This window comes from Antennarius striatus, chromosome 1 (genome assembly GCF_040054535.1).
Source record: "Antennarius striatus isolate MH-2024 chromosome 1, ASM4005453v1, whole genome shotgun sequence".
In the NCBI taxonomy this organism is placed as follows: domain Eukaryota; kingdom Metazoa; phylum Chordata; class Actinopteri; order Lophiiformes; family Antennariidae; genus Antennarius; species Antennarius striatus.
The window spans coordinates 9,006,692-9,021,854 of record NC_090776.1 but is presented as its reverse complement, the minus strand read 5'-3'; the positions used below and the strand labels follow the sequence as shown (position 1 = coordinate 9,021,854).

At 39.2% G+C, this 15,163-nt stretch overlaps 1 protein-coding gene across 3 annotated transcripts in view; it reads right to left on the bottom strand.

The window, feature by feature from the left end:
• Positions 1–13,982, bottom strand: part of LOC137594841 (multiple C2 and transmembrane domain-containing protein 2-like) — a 34,079-nt gene extending 20,097 nt beyond the window's left edge. For 2 of the 3 annotated variants that reach the window (XM_068314445.1, XM_068314631.1), the window contains exons 1-3: positions 13,809–13,982; positions 6,009–6,564; positions 2,162–2,279 (exon numbers count right to left, since the gene is read on the bottom strand). In XM_068314445.1, the coding sequence (XP_068170546.1) occupies positions 2,162–2,279; positions 6,009–6,515 (625 nt within the window). In that variant the 5' untranslated portion in view covers positions 6,516–6,564; positions 13,809–13,982. Of the gene's footprint in view, positions 1–2,161; positions 2,280–6,008; positions 6,565–11,726; positions 11,804–12,099; positions 12,191–13,808 lie in introns of all 3 variants that reach the window. The other variant, XM_068314534.1, reaches the window with a different exon arrangement.
• Between the last annotated feature and the right edge of the window lie 1,181 nt (positions 13,983–15,163).

The following is a 15,163-nucleotide window of genomic DNA, read 5'->3' as shown; positions in this document are numbered from 1 at the left end:
TCCAACTTGTTAAAAAAAGCCATCCTCCTGTCAGATCACAGTCCCTTTCTGGGCTCGATAAAGAAACGTGTTCAACAAAGAATTCCACAGAAACAGTCGCAGACAGTTTGGTTTAATGTTGGTGTGCATTCTTTCACCAGAGGACTTAATAATAATATTATTATTATTATTATATTATTATTATTTAGTTGACCAATTAATCAATTTATTCTCTGGCTTGGTTAAAGGATACCTCAGTTTTATATAATGTGCCCAAGCTCTACTTTTAAGAGTGGAATTAATTCTGGAATTTTTCGAGAAAAACTAATAATATTACGACAATGACTTTAAATCATACAATTACAAAAGACAGACATAATATTACAAGTAGTGGAGGATATATATCAGAAGAGTAATTGCAGTGACACCAGGAGGAATGTTTGGTTCTTCCTTCACCACCTGTAGCTTTTATGTGAACAAGTCATGGTTACATCATTTTTGTCCTTGTTGTTTAGGAAGTAACGCCTGAGAAAAAGCCCAGTAATACGGCCTGCTGCGATAGTCTGAGCTCAAGAAAATACTCAACAAAAGCCTCCTAAGTGGTTTTAATCCCTTTGTGTATTATTGTCACACCTCTCTCTACTACAAAAAATAAAACTGATACTACATCTAAGTGTTTTCTACGACTTATCATTTCATTCTTTTGTAACACTGACTGGTTAGTTTGTTGGCAATATTACTGAAAGAAATAAATACACCAGGAGGGATTTTAAAACAGTGTATGGATTGGGAATGAAATACATAATCCATTAAATTTAGTATGCATTCCATTATCATGTTTTAATACTGCTGCTTAGGGCATTTTTTACTCTTGTAAAGGAAAAAATACTTTGAGCCAGTGATACATGACATAAATACTCGGCTGCAAAAAAGAATCAAAATTAAGCATCTGCATGTATTAGACCCTAACTGTCAGAAGAACTGATAATAGTCACACCCACTCACAGGGACAGAGATGCATTGTCACCTGTTTAATAAAGAGGTAAGTGAAAAACTGAGCCCATGTGTCAGAAGTAACAAGAAGAGGAGACCAGTTTGTTCACTGCTGCTGCAAGATGTACATAGCATGTGAAGGATGTAGCAGAGATCAATGTAAAGGCATTATAGCTGCAGCAGTCACTCACATCCAAGCACAGACTTTATACAGACATTTACAGCAGACAGGTTAAGTCATTCTGCTACATTTCAATGCTTCCTGTTGTGTTTCTTAACATGCTTAAAGAATTAGCTGCTCCTGCTTCTACATAAAGGTATAATACATAAAGCAAATCCAGTCTTTTGAAAATGCAGGAAAACTTGTATTTGTAGCTTCCAGACTCGATTATTTTGCTTCCACATTACGAGGCTGCCCAGCCAGTCTCCAGATGATCCATCATGCTACAGCATGTATACGAATGAGAACGGCGCCTTAGGCAGGAAAGTGCCTCCAGCTCACGCTTTATGACTCAGGAAGGCATATTTATCTCCTTAGCTGTAGAACGAGTTGGAACTCCACACGGCGGTATAAATCCTCTATTAATCACACTCATGAATCTTCATTTAATATAGAGAAATGTTTTCTTAGAACTCTTAAATATTTAACTATTTTGTAATTTTTATTGATACAGCACTGCTTCATGTCCATCAAGTTGTCTCTCTTTTTGGTTTTAATCATCTCTAAATTTTAAGTTTAAGTCTGCTCCCGTTCCCTGTGCTAGACTCCTTTATTGTAAATTGCGATATACTTCACGAATATATTTATTGTAAGCAACTTGTAATGTTGCATAGGTGCTATGTACAAAAACCTTAAATTACTTAGTAGTATAACATATGTCAACATGTCCCATATTCAGCTCTTTGCACTGACTCACTGGAAATTATAGAGAATAGTATTTAAAACCCTGTGACATACAGAGGAAGCTCTTACTGGTCAGCCGTTATCACAAAGAGCTCATGGTGCTCCATTAACTCTTTCTTCCATCTGTCTGCAGTGGCAGTCAACATGGGTCTAAATATTTTTTACTATTAATAATAAAAAGTATTTACAATAATCATATAAGTGATGTGTCTTTCCCCCTACTGTTACGCACTGCCCAGCGTCCTGAGGTGCGCCTGTTTAAGAGCGGTGACATGAGGTTCTTACCACAGCGGTCCCTGATGACCAGGTTCCGTCCTTCCTTCAGATTGATGGTGAGCAGGTACGATCTTGGACTGGGTGACCTGATGTTATCTGTGACACCCTGGGTCACGTCTAAGTCACCCTGGGAGGGCAGAGAGAGAGACAGAGACAGAGAGAATTACATCTTTCGTTTGGGAGTTTCAGGGCAGATACTAAACTGTACAACTTTATTTTTTTTAAGAAACCCCTGCAATGACAACCTGGCTGACTAGAAGACAATTCGTTTTCAAAGAAATGGAAAATACTGTTAAAGCAGGAAATCTGACTAAAACCTCAAGATGTGACCACAGATTAACGTGTTTGACTCTCGGTTTCTATACTTGCCAGTAATTCAAAGTATGGATCCTGAGACATCCAGCCAATAAGAACTGGTTCTGTTTCATTTTTTCTGTTGTTTTGTACACTAAGTTTGATTATATTAACTTCCTGGGAGCCATGCCACATTTTTCTATGCATTTCTTTATTCTTTTGTGAGTAATTTTAAAATTTACAATAGACTGTGAAAAGGGATTTTAGAAGAATATTATGCTTGTGTATTATTTATGATGAGAATATCCATAATCATAGAATTAAGTGAGACTGTCTCTTATCTATATTTTTTATTGAATTTTTGAATTTCACTCTGTTGAATTTTTTCAATATTTTTGATACCACATTAAGCACACACTCGAAAGCCTGTTTTTAATGCAATGGATTATTTTATCTAGATTACTGTAAGCCTCTTCAGAAATCCAAGCATTTTCAGGGAGTAAATCCAGCAAATCTAAGATCATCCTTAGAGTCAAAAACCTGACTGGACACAAAGACAGGACGACCGGTGGATCCGGTCCCGTCATGCCCTGAAAACACAGTATCACCAACACTAAACTGTCAAGTGTCAAAACACAATGGTGCAGGATTTATAAAAAAAACACACTCACAGCCACTTCAATTGAAACATTATTTTTTTAACCAGATATAAAATCACAAAACCATTTTATTTGTGGAAAAAAATTAGTAAAATTACAGTACGTATTAGTTTAGTTAGCCCCATCTTTACAGAGGTGACCGTTGAACTCATTATCATACTGTAGAGGAAAAAATAAATGCATATTTAAAAAAAATCTAAGATGCAAAAATTAAAGAGGAAAGCTCCTGATAATTAAAGAGGAATGTTCCATTCTTCGTTTCAGTTAAAGATTTAGGAACTGATTTCTCTGGCATTTCTACCAGAACAAATCCTCTGAGTAGTTATTAAACATTCCTGTATCCTGGGGACTGGAAAACTTTAAACCTGGAAACAAACAATAGCACTGGAATCTGCTGGGTTTCTGCCTTGTTTTTCAGTCCAAACTGTTCAAACTAATTTTTTATGTATTCATAAACATTCAGCCCCGAGCACTATCACATATATTTTACACTATTAATTATACTGCTTTGGAAGCTACTGAAAAATGTGCAAAATATTGCGCTTAATTGCTTAAAGATGAAATTCAGGAATATACGTCATGGAAAAAAAATAATTCTCCATCATTTAAGTGTGCTTTAAATTAAAAAACATTAAATACAAAGTAGAGCAGTTTATTTGTGTTAACATTTAAAGCATTGAAAAACATTAGACACCAACCAAATGTAGTCGTACAATTCAGTCTGCACTAACACCAAATCAGAAATTGAGACAGACGGAAGAGTTCTCTCACCGGGCTGCAATGATGCTGCAAGACCGCAACACACGCATCAGATTCAACCATTTTGACTTGAAACAGTCAAAATAGAATGTACTGTTTCAGTCTGGACCAGCTGGGCTAGACTCAGTTGTTTTCCTTAGAACCCAAGGTCAGACTGCAGTGACCAATCACATAATCAGACTAGCTTGTCAAAAATGGTTGCTTGCATAATTTATAACTCACTCCAAATTTTTGTTGTGCTGTTTGCCTCAAACAAAACTGCATCCGATATACCTGATCTGTTACTAATGAGAAAAACTGGATGAGTTGTTACTCCTGGGCTGGAGGTGGAAACTGGGTAATATCCAGGTGGGAATTTCAGACCAAACTGTGATACTCTCCTTGCTGCATCCACGCTTCAGGCTGCACAGACCTGCACAAAATGCTACAACACCTAATGAGGTCAGCAACCTAAAGAAAAAACATATTCTGTATGTTAGTTGGAAATAATTCTATAAAAATTCAAACCCTCTGAAGATGAAATCCTTGAATGGTTCAGAAATGATACGTGTTGATTTTGTGAGGACGTTTTGAAAACAGTGATGTCACGATGTTGTGTTGACTCAACAGCTTTCTGTGCTGAATGACATTGTGACGACCTGTCAAGGGTGTGGTACCAAGTCATTCAGCAACATTCTCTACTTGCAGTCATTGCTCACAAACAGAAATCACCTGTAAACCCAAGTAAAGCAAAAGAATTTGAGGGATTTAAAAACCATAGAGTAAACAGAATCTGACACAGAACATAGATTGTAATACAAGTGGAGATGGACGATGTTTGTTCTATTATCAAAGCAGGCATTTAGTGAATAGCTTGACAAAAACTCTGCCTAAAAAGTCTTTTTACTCCCTGCAAGTAATTAATGTGTTATAACCCATTTCTTATTTAAGATGACTTTTAAGTTACTGTGTGTGTGTGTGCGCGTGTATGTGTGTGCGTGAGTGCGTGCGTGCGTGTGTGTGTGCGCACAATACATTTGCAGGAATAACACCAAAGGCTAGAATAAACAGTAGCTGCTCGCTGAACCAACAATGATCAAATCACAGATATGTACAAAAGTCTCATAGCAGCAAAATGTATCAAGGAAAATCATTTACTGTACTTTGAATCTTTTGAGAGACAAATGACTGAAGGTCTGCTAGGCGTCTGATGGAGGGTGTGGTTTGTTATCTATGACAAAGTAAATACATTGTGCCAGACACTAAGCCTCAGAGACGAGAAGGCAATTGAACGTAATCCTGTGACCAACTTAAAACAAGTCAAGGATTAATTTTATTTATTTGGAGTCGCTCACAGGTAGCCTCTTATCCAACTCTTGCCTGTGAGTAATCCAACTTGTTAAAACCTATTCAAACCTCCCATCATGGCACAGTAGACAGACAACTAAATACAGGCATGGACTAGGAGTTAACAAAATGTTGTGGGAAATGTCATATCACATACAACGTTTATATGTAACAGACATTTGTGATGTTTTAAGTATATTATGAAAAACTGTGTTTTGCCAGAATGTGTCCATTTCTTTTTTAAATCTTGTTATATTAAAAATTATCAGCGACCAAGAGGATAATACAATTTAGTGACTGATAAATTAAATATAGGTGTAAATTAATCGGATGTGCCTGATAGATTAAATGGAACCCAGAGCTAAATGAGGCCAGTGGACCCTTGTTTCTGTTCAAAGAGTCAAATCGCTGCACAGATGAAAGTCATTATTAATCCCATGCCTTTTCAGCGCAAATCAACAAACACCATTTGTACAGTCCTTCTGTATTATATTGATGTTGAATGGCTCTCCAATTTCACTCCTCCTTTGTAAGTCCAGTGTAAATACACTTGATACGTCACACCCACCAGTGTAAAACAGATATGCCAAGCCTTTGGAAGTATGATCTATTTTCCTGTATGCCATAGGGAAACAAAATACATGTTCTGATATTGTGCTTAATCAATTTATGAAGAGTATTTTAACTTTTATTATAAATATTATATTCCACCATATCAACCCAAGAAATCGGCAACACTTGTAGACAAAAACTTGAAAACATCACATTGTATCAGGATCTTCGCTAATGTTTTATTTACAATAGTGATTCGACTGTACCTGTGAGCTATCCCCGGAAACATCCACAGACGGAGGGTCTGGGTTGATGGTCATCATCTCCGGCAGGTCTGGGTCCTCAGGCTCCAAGCCCCTGGAAGATCTATAGTTTGTGTCCTGCTCAGAAAGACTGTTGATTGACTCCTGGGATAAAGTCCAGTTTGTGCTGTCTGCTGGGACACCGAGTCCGTGTTCAGTTCCTGCAGCTCCTCCAGGAACAGATCCCATCTTCAGGCCACTCCCATCTCTTTCCAGACCTCTTGTAGGCTGAGCAAATGTTGAGGAGGAGCTGCTGTACTGGGGCGCATTGTACTGATGGAGAAGGCTGGAGGAGACATGATCGTATTCGTCTCTCATTAGCCTTATGTCAGGAACAGAGGCACTAATCCGATGGTCCATGGTCTGTTCAAGATGGAGGGGCATCTTGTTGCGGCTCGTCTTGCCTCGACGAAGATGTGGAAGCATCTTGAGGCGGAGATGCCGCAGCACGCCCGGTTTCTTGGAGTCCATGATTGGAGAGAGGATTGGCCAGAGTCTAAGCTCGAGACATCACTGACAGCTGGAAAAAAGACCAGGACAAGAGTCAAGGAAAGATGGTCATCTTCCATCTGCAGCCTGGACTGACATTGACTTCATTCATCAGTATCTGTGTCACATTCTAGAATTACAGTATTTCTGTAGCAAATCAAGAAAGGGCAGTTCTAAACTGAACAGAAGGAGAGTCTTGGATGAGAGGTGAAATTTCTTCAACCAGCTGACGGAGAAACTACAGAGATATCTCTGAAGTAACAGTTATGTCAGACATAACACAGAAAAGACATCAGTTCACAAGTAAATTGTGCTAATGTTTCTTTATTTTCTTTACTTGTATTTCACCCTTAGCACATAGAGTCTCTCACAACAGCATGCTTCATGAGGTATAGGATAAGATTATTATTATTATTATAATTGTTGTCTGAAATGTCCCAAACATTTTATTACATTTCATACATTATAAATTAAGCATATATGACATGGCACAATGGCATAGCAGAAAGAACTCTGAACTGAAACATGCATTTATGCAACCATAGCACCTTTTTCTTAAACTAACGTAGAAAAACAATATTTTGAGGAAACCTGGAGAGTTAATTATTGTTATACAATGCAAAATACATTTAGGTGTTAATTTGTAAATTTATAAAGCTTGCTATTGATCAAGTCAGTACTGTACAAGTATCCTGTGGTGATTGGTGCACACGTGTTGTGTAACTAAGATTTATCCTCATTTTTAAAGTACACCCACCGCAAAATTGCTCATTCATCTCACAAGAGCAAACATCAGGTAGTCAAAGCAGCTGCTGCATATCATAATGCACCACTAATTAATGCTTTAAAAGCTGTCATCCACCAAATCTCCCTCATCTCAGGAATACTAAATCTGCACCGAGGTGCTGCTGCAGCTTCAGACAAGAACAGATTTTTTTTTTTTTAAAGCCATTGTCCTGTAAGCCTCTCACAGCTGGTCTTTGTATTATATTACGACTCATGACCTGCTGTCTTATCAGCTGGTGAAAGGAAGTGGAGGACCACAAGAGGAGGTGCCTGATCACGGAACAAGACAGGAAATAGGGTTTACAAAACCTGCAGAAGTGTTAACAGAGGAAAGAAAGTGAAAATACATAGACATTAGAGTTCAAGCATTTCAATTCAAATGTTGAAAAGTATCTGAACTAAAAGCATTCTGTGATTCTACCAATTAACACTTTTCAAACGGCTCACGGGGTCTTAGAAGAGCTAATAAGCACTCCCACTATTTAGTTTACAACCACATAACTTATACAGTACATAACCTGTAACCTGGATACATAACCAGTAACCTGGATTCAGAATTCTCTAGCCTGACCCAAATCCAAGGATTTAGATGGTGGATGACTGAACGGATGACAGACAGCAGGCAGATGAAAAGGATGACGGCCACTGAAACACAAAACTGCTCATCTGTCTATTATTCAAGCGATGATTGCATGAAAACAGTAGTTTATCTTAAGCATTCTATCGTGACCCGGTAGTGTGACGGTCCCAGCAGATGCATCGTGTTGAAAGCTGTAGTCACATTAAACTTCGTTGTTCTACTCGTCTGTGTAGGTTCTCAGTCATCCAGGTCATGGTTATCCAAAAACTGTTGAGTCGATACACTGGACGTTAAGAAAGTTCTTGAAAACGTTTCGTCTCTCATCCAGGAGACTTCTTCAGTTCTACTATTGTTCTACTTCTTACTGTACATACAGTATGTTCAGTGTGAAGGGAGCACACTATTTACTGTGGCTTCAGATTCATCAACTGTAGAAATATTTTCTTTCATGCAGTGATTATTGAATCTTTGAAATTATTCTCATTCCATATAATTTTGTTTAAAATAAGTGAGCTCCGAGAAGGGAAAAACCGAAAGGAAAAGAAGAAGAGAATCTTAATCTAAATAGCTGAAAGAATCAATTTTTTTATGTGAATAAATGTTCAAATGACGGAGAAAAATTATTAAGAATTACTGACTAGAGAAATGCCAAAATAAATAAATGTCAACACTTTAAACAAACACTAGATTTCAACATTTTTCACAGCAGACTTGTTTTTTTAAGTAAAAAATCAAACCAGTCCTTTGACAGACAGGCAAGGAGAGATTACATCGAGAAGAGAAATCAAGGCTTCACAAACCTTTTGAACTCATTCAGAAACATTTAAATGTGGATGTTTCTGTTGATCATAATGAGTGAGTTTCAGCAGTTTATCCATGGTAAACCCTGGGGGAAACGCCAAAAAGTCTACACCGCAAGTTTCATTATTTAGATTTATACGTAGCACCTGTATTTAGACTGCTTCATCAGGAGAACATGCATCAAGAACTTTATTCCATCCAAAACTTTTAGTAGCAGCTGTTCCAGAAGCATTTCCTGCTCTTCTGTAACTATTAAACAACAAGGATGAGAACAAAGATAGAAGTCTAATATAAATTCTTCGTGAAGCTTTTGAGGTTGATGCCTGCCCGAAGGTGTTTAGCAATGCGAAGAAGGTGAATAAGAAGGCTAAAAAATATTAATTAAATCATAGATCCATTCTCTCCTGAATCTTCTCCCATTTTATATTTCACACTTTGTTACATGAGCAATCATTCCACCAAAGCTCAACATAAGTCATCAGGGAAATTACACTCCTACCAGCAGACAAACAATCTAAAGTGACCACTTCACTCTTTATGAGGAGGCAATTCCAAATAGCACATTAAGTCTTTGACCCCGGAAAGACAGTGTAAACAGCAGAAATGTTATGTAGCCTTATAAGGCTCCTTAAGAAACAGAACCTCTAACTGGACAGATGTAACCCAAGGCATCACTGGCTTACCAGTACAAACAATAGAAACAATAACTGCTTTGAATAAAGAAAAAAAGACTTTCAGTGTTTCAAAAAGGCATTTCTTTTGTGACTGGTTACCAGAGAGGATGATGGGGGATCGGCGCACAGATGAATAAGGACATCAATTAAAAGGAACCTCAGACAAGCAGAAGAAACCGAATGTCACCTGAATTGTGAAATACAATGGTGAACCACTTTGTTTTAATCTGACTTGAAATCATTCTCAGTCTTTTAAGGTTTGAAGCCAAAACATCCATCCATCCATCTTATCCGGAATCGGGTCGCGGGGAACCCCAAATTTCCCATTCCCCGGCCACATCCACCAGCTCTGACTGGGGGATCCCAAGGCGTTCCCAGGCCAGTGTTGAGATCCCTCCACCTGAGGCCTGTACCATAAAGCTGGCTTACGGTTTAGCGAGATAACTTCAGGCTTAACCCTGGCTTTTCGGTACCATAAAAGGTGGCTGACTTTCTATTGGGCTACGCGGTAACCTATGCTGAACACCTAACCTGAGGCCTGTACCATAAAGCTTGATGAACCTAGCCGGGCTTCCTCTTAATTATCTGGCTTCACTAACCGAGACATCCGCACTCTGGATTTTCGGTACCATAAAGCCGGCTATCAACTCACTAATTCAATTCAGGCTTGTCCACTCTAGATCTGTGCGCGCGCACATAAAAAGGGCGGAGGTCGCTGCATGCGACCAATCGCAAATATGCAACAAAGCGGCCCGAGCCGCATATTTCACAACGGAGGAGCAAACAATAATAATTAATAAATACGAGCAATACAAATCAATAATCCAGGCAAAAAGCAACAGTTGCAGCTGCCAAACGGCGCAAGGATCGCTGGCAAAAAATCACCGACTGTATCAATTATAATATTACTTCCCCACTATGACTGCACTTGTATATTTGACTACAGTAACATTTGTGTGTTCCATAAATGTATGTGTGTACGACATTTTTCGTTATGGCATGTGATTGTAGCCCCCGCAACTTTACGAATAGCTCTACATACTGCGTTCTTCCCGAGGTTTTCGGCATCGCCAACAGAATCAATAATTTGTTTAAGCAAATCATGGATTGATTCATTCATTTATAGGTACTTTTATGTATTCTGTTGGCGATGCCGAAAACCTCGGGAAGAACACAGTATGTAGAGCTATTCGTAAAGTCGCGGGGGCTACAATCACATGTCGTACACACATACATTTATGTAACACACAAATGTTACTGTAGTCAGATATACAAGTGCAGTCATAGTGGGGAATATTATGATGGCACTAACTTCCGCATTGACACAGTCTGCGATTTTTTGCCAGCGATCCTTGCGTCGTTTGGCGGCTGCAACTGAGTTGCTTTTTGCCTGGATTACTGATTTGTCTTGCTCGTATTTAGTAATTATTATTGTTTGCTCCTCCGTTGTGAAATACGCGACTCGGGCCGGTTTTTGTTGCATATTTGCGATTGGTCGCATGCAGCGACCTCCGACCTTTTTATGTGCGCGCACACAGATCTAGAGTGGACAAGCCTGAATTGAATTAGTGAGTTGATAGCCGGCTTTATGGTACCTAAAAATCCGGCGGGCGGATGTCTCGGTAAGTGAAGCCAGATAAGTCAGAGGAAGCCCGGCTAGGTCAATCAAGCTTTATGGTACAGGCCTCTGGTCCTGGATCTGCCCCGAGGTCTCCTCCCAGCTGGACGTGCTAGGAAAACCTCCCTAGGGAGGCGCCCAGGAGGCATCCGCACCAGATGCCCAAACCACCTCAACTGACGCCTTTTGATGCAAATGAGCAGCGGCTCTACTCTGAGCCCCTCGCAAATAGCAGTGTTTCTCACCTCATCCGTAAAGGAGACACCAGCTATCCACCCATTTCAGCCGCTTGTATCTTTGATCTCGTTCTTTCGGTCATGACCCATTGCTCATGACCATAGGTGTGGGTAGGAACGAAGATTGAACGGTAGATGGAGAGCTTTGCCTCTCGGCTTACCTCCCTCTTTGTGGCAATAATAGGTCTGAATAGTGCCAATATAAAAGTCCCAGGTACAAACTTTTAAAAACATCCAGGAAGATTTACAAAGCTCATCATGTGAGCACACGATGACCACATTAATCATGAGTGCCATGCTCAACGAAGACCCATTGAGCAAAACAGAGAGCTTTGACTTAACTGTACAATGATGCGGTCAAAAAAAATTACAAAACCCTTAATGCACAGCAAGGCCAGCCTTGGCGTCAACATCTGAACAGGGAGAACTACACCTTCATCAAGGCTTGAGTTGAAATATCAGTCTGTTCTGTTTTGAATTAAGCATCATGTCCCTTACATTCTCAATGCCAGCAGTCTGGACACGTGAGGGCTGACCAGGTCAAGGAGATGAAGCCATCCTTTCTGCAACTAACCCTGTGCAGAAAAAAACCTGTGATCTCTCTGTCGTGAGATAAAGGATTTATCTGGCTTTCGTACGTCAACATCTTTAATGAGATTTCTCTGAAGATAACAAAGTAAATAACTTTTACTGAGGACTAGAGTATCTGCAATACAGAAAAAATAAAGTATTTCTTTGGAAAATTTAGACTAACTTTATGACAGAAGAATAAGAGTCTCCAAAGATCAATGACACTACATTGAGAAAAGAACATGCTTGTATGACTTAAACCAACTATAATTCTGCAGGTGTTTTTTTTTTCCTTTATTACCTCATGGTGAACTGCTGGCATACAGACATTGCTCTTTCTTGCTGCTTGAGCAGGCTGAACACGTACTGCCAACCATCCATGTACAGAATATCTACTTTGATTCCCAAATGACGCCAGCAACACAAAAAAACAGAAGCAGATGTTTTGAGTTGTAATGCTTTCTAGCATACAACAAGCATTCAGACATCTGAAACAGATTCTGGGTTAATCATTTGTTAGACATCAAAGTACTTCTGTAGCTCGACTCCACTCCTTTTTAAAGATCTGAAAGACGAGTCAACAATACTTTATCTGGAACTGGACACTTAACTGAGTGGAGTCAAGCCTTTTTCCTTTGGAGATTTGAAATTTTAACTTGATGATGGGCTGTGTGTCGAATATAATACTTTTTAAAACTATTATACTTTTAAAGTAGACACAGGTCATTTCCCCCGTTCTCATTTCTTGGATAAGAAATTGCATATTGACTGAAGTTTATCGGAAATCCGTCTGACGTTAATTATGTCCCAATTCTACTGCGCACTGGCAAATTTCCTCAAAATACCACAGCAAAAAGTCAACAAAATCAGAAGATCTGTCTATTATGTACTAATTCACTTAAAAAATAAGGGTTCCTAAATATCAAAGAAGACAGTTAGTCTTAAAGCACACAGATGCCCCTGCTACGGGAAAATACAACCTCTGTTATAGGTGAGAAAACTAACATGAAAATCAAATGTGCCTAAAAATGTAAAAAATAACTTAAAGATGCCCAATTTAAGTTTCGGCACATGCTTAACATACTACAGTCTGTCTAGTGGTGCACTGACCTGTAACCCAAAACAGCCCAACATACTGTACCCCTCTTCTGTGGGCCCTTCAAAGCATTTAGATTTTCTAGTTATTTTAATTTTTTTTATATGATACGGAGGAATAAATAGTCATGGAGGGTGAACTTTGGACCAATTCCATTAAGGGCAGCAGCACTGACAAACTCTCAGCCTTGGCAATGTTTTAATTATGTGGACACCAAATACTAATTTTAAAACCTCATTATAAAACACGGGTTGGTGTTAAACTGCCTCCTGGACCCCACTTCTCTCCTACCGACTGCTGCCAGACTGTGGGCCGCGTTATGCAACCACATAGCAGATCTGCCCGGACAAGAAGAGGCTGTTTCCTGAAAGTATTTCACAGTGATGTGGGGCAAGACGCGCTGCAGAAATCAGACAAGGAAAATAAAATCATGCATGCATGAGTTCAAAAAATAAACGACTGCATTTCCAGGAGGCTTCAACCTTCTGCAGATTTTATAAGTTTGCTGGTTTTCACGTTGCGTTATCATCCACAAACTCATGCTGAAAATAAATAACGCAATTCCCAGAATGGAGTGTGACTTTAAAGGGGTTCTAGTTTGCACGCAGAGCACGGGGACATCTAATTTGAGGTGAACTTAGGTCATGGTACTTTTAAAGTTCACATTTAAATATTATTTTAAAATAGCCTATAGATCACTTTAATTTAATTTATACCGCACCGACAACACGGTTTTAGTTCAGCCCCTTGTTGGCGGATTTCCGTGATTTTATTTTAATTTCCAACAGCGGAGCTGCTGTGATCCGTCCTCCGGAAGAAGTGAGAGGCTCACCTGAGCGGCCCCACCTTAACGACCCCCCCAGGTAAACCAGCGCGACTGATCCAAGGACGGGCAAAAGCGAGAGAAGTCTTACCTTGATCCACTGAAGATAAAACCACAACCGAGTGGCTCCAATTTACGCCATGGATGCTCCACACATAGGAGGAGGGCAGAAAGATAAACCCCGACCGGAGCTCAGGTTACCGACATTAGAACGCGTCTGTGGCTGTGGGACTTCCTCCTCCTCTGTGATCGACCGTCATCGAACCAGACGCAACACGGCGTCCTTAAAGCAGGACCTTCAAAATAAAAGCACCGCAATGACGGCGTCCAACAATGGAAACTATTACGCGGCCTCATTTATATTCACACGTACAAGTACAGCAGGGGGCATTTTAGAACCTGACCTTTAGGTTGGGAGTGGGCGTGTGACAGGCAAACTGCAGAAGTGTCAATGTCACAAAATGTTTTTTTTTGTATATGGAAAAAGAATTAAATTCATACTACAGTTTATGAAGGTTATCCTAATGCACATGGATCCACATTCAAAGCAACCTCAGTGAACGGTGCAGCAAGTCTGCTTTCTCCTGTAAAGGTGTAAATTGCAAAATAAATGGTGTTGAAAAGTGGTGTGATGTAATTAGCAGTTATGTAATTAGCAAATCTTACTGACTTGTAGATTTATCAAAGTTTGATCTTCACAGATTTATGGATATTGCACCCTTCATTCTATCAGAAGTCATTAGATACAATAGTTGAATGAAGGTTAATGGTAATGATTTGAGCAAACAATTAAAAAATAATTGGGTCACGTGAGCTTTGAAAGACTGTTCCAGAAATAACTATGGAAAACAAATAAAGCTTTTTACTTTAGTTAGGACAGCTATAAATCTGTTTAGGTAATGCTCCAGAAAAACACAAAGAAAGAAACAAAACCTGATTCCTTTTAAAGGAGTCAGTCAACATGTAACTGTATGCTGGCGGTATTTGGACCCTCACATTTGTAATTGTAAACCATGAAATCAGCTGTCCATCCTAAGAACACCAGAAATACAAAAACGCTTGATTTGTTTGCCATGGTTATTTCTGGAAGTCTTTCAAAGCTCTCATGAACCAATCCTTTTTCAGTTGTTTGCTCAAATCATTCCCATTTACCTTGGAGCATTCAATCCCTCCTATTCCCGCCAGCATATCTGGGGCAGGGAGGCCTTGAGCTGTTTTCTATTAAAACATGTAATCTTGTTGGTTCTTTAAGTTGACTTTTATCGTTACCCTGACTACATTGTGTTTTTGTTTCACATATTAATATTCATAGGGTTATTCTTGACCAGGGGTCGACAACCTTAAACGTTCAGAGCCAAATTGAACCAAAAAAAACAAAAATCAAACCTGTCAGGAGCCGCAAAAAATTCTAAGCTTTATATGAAAGCAACACAAGCTCTAAGTGTC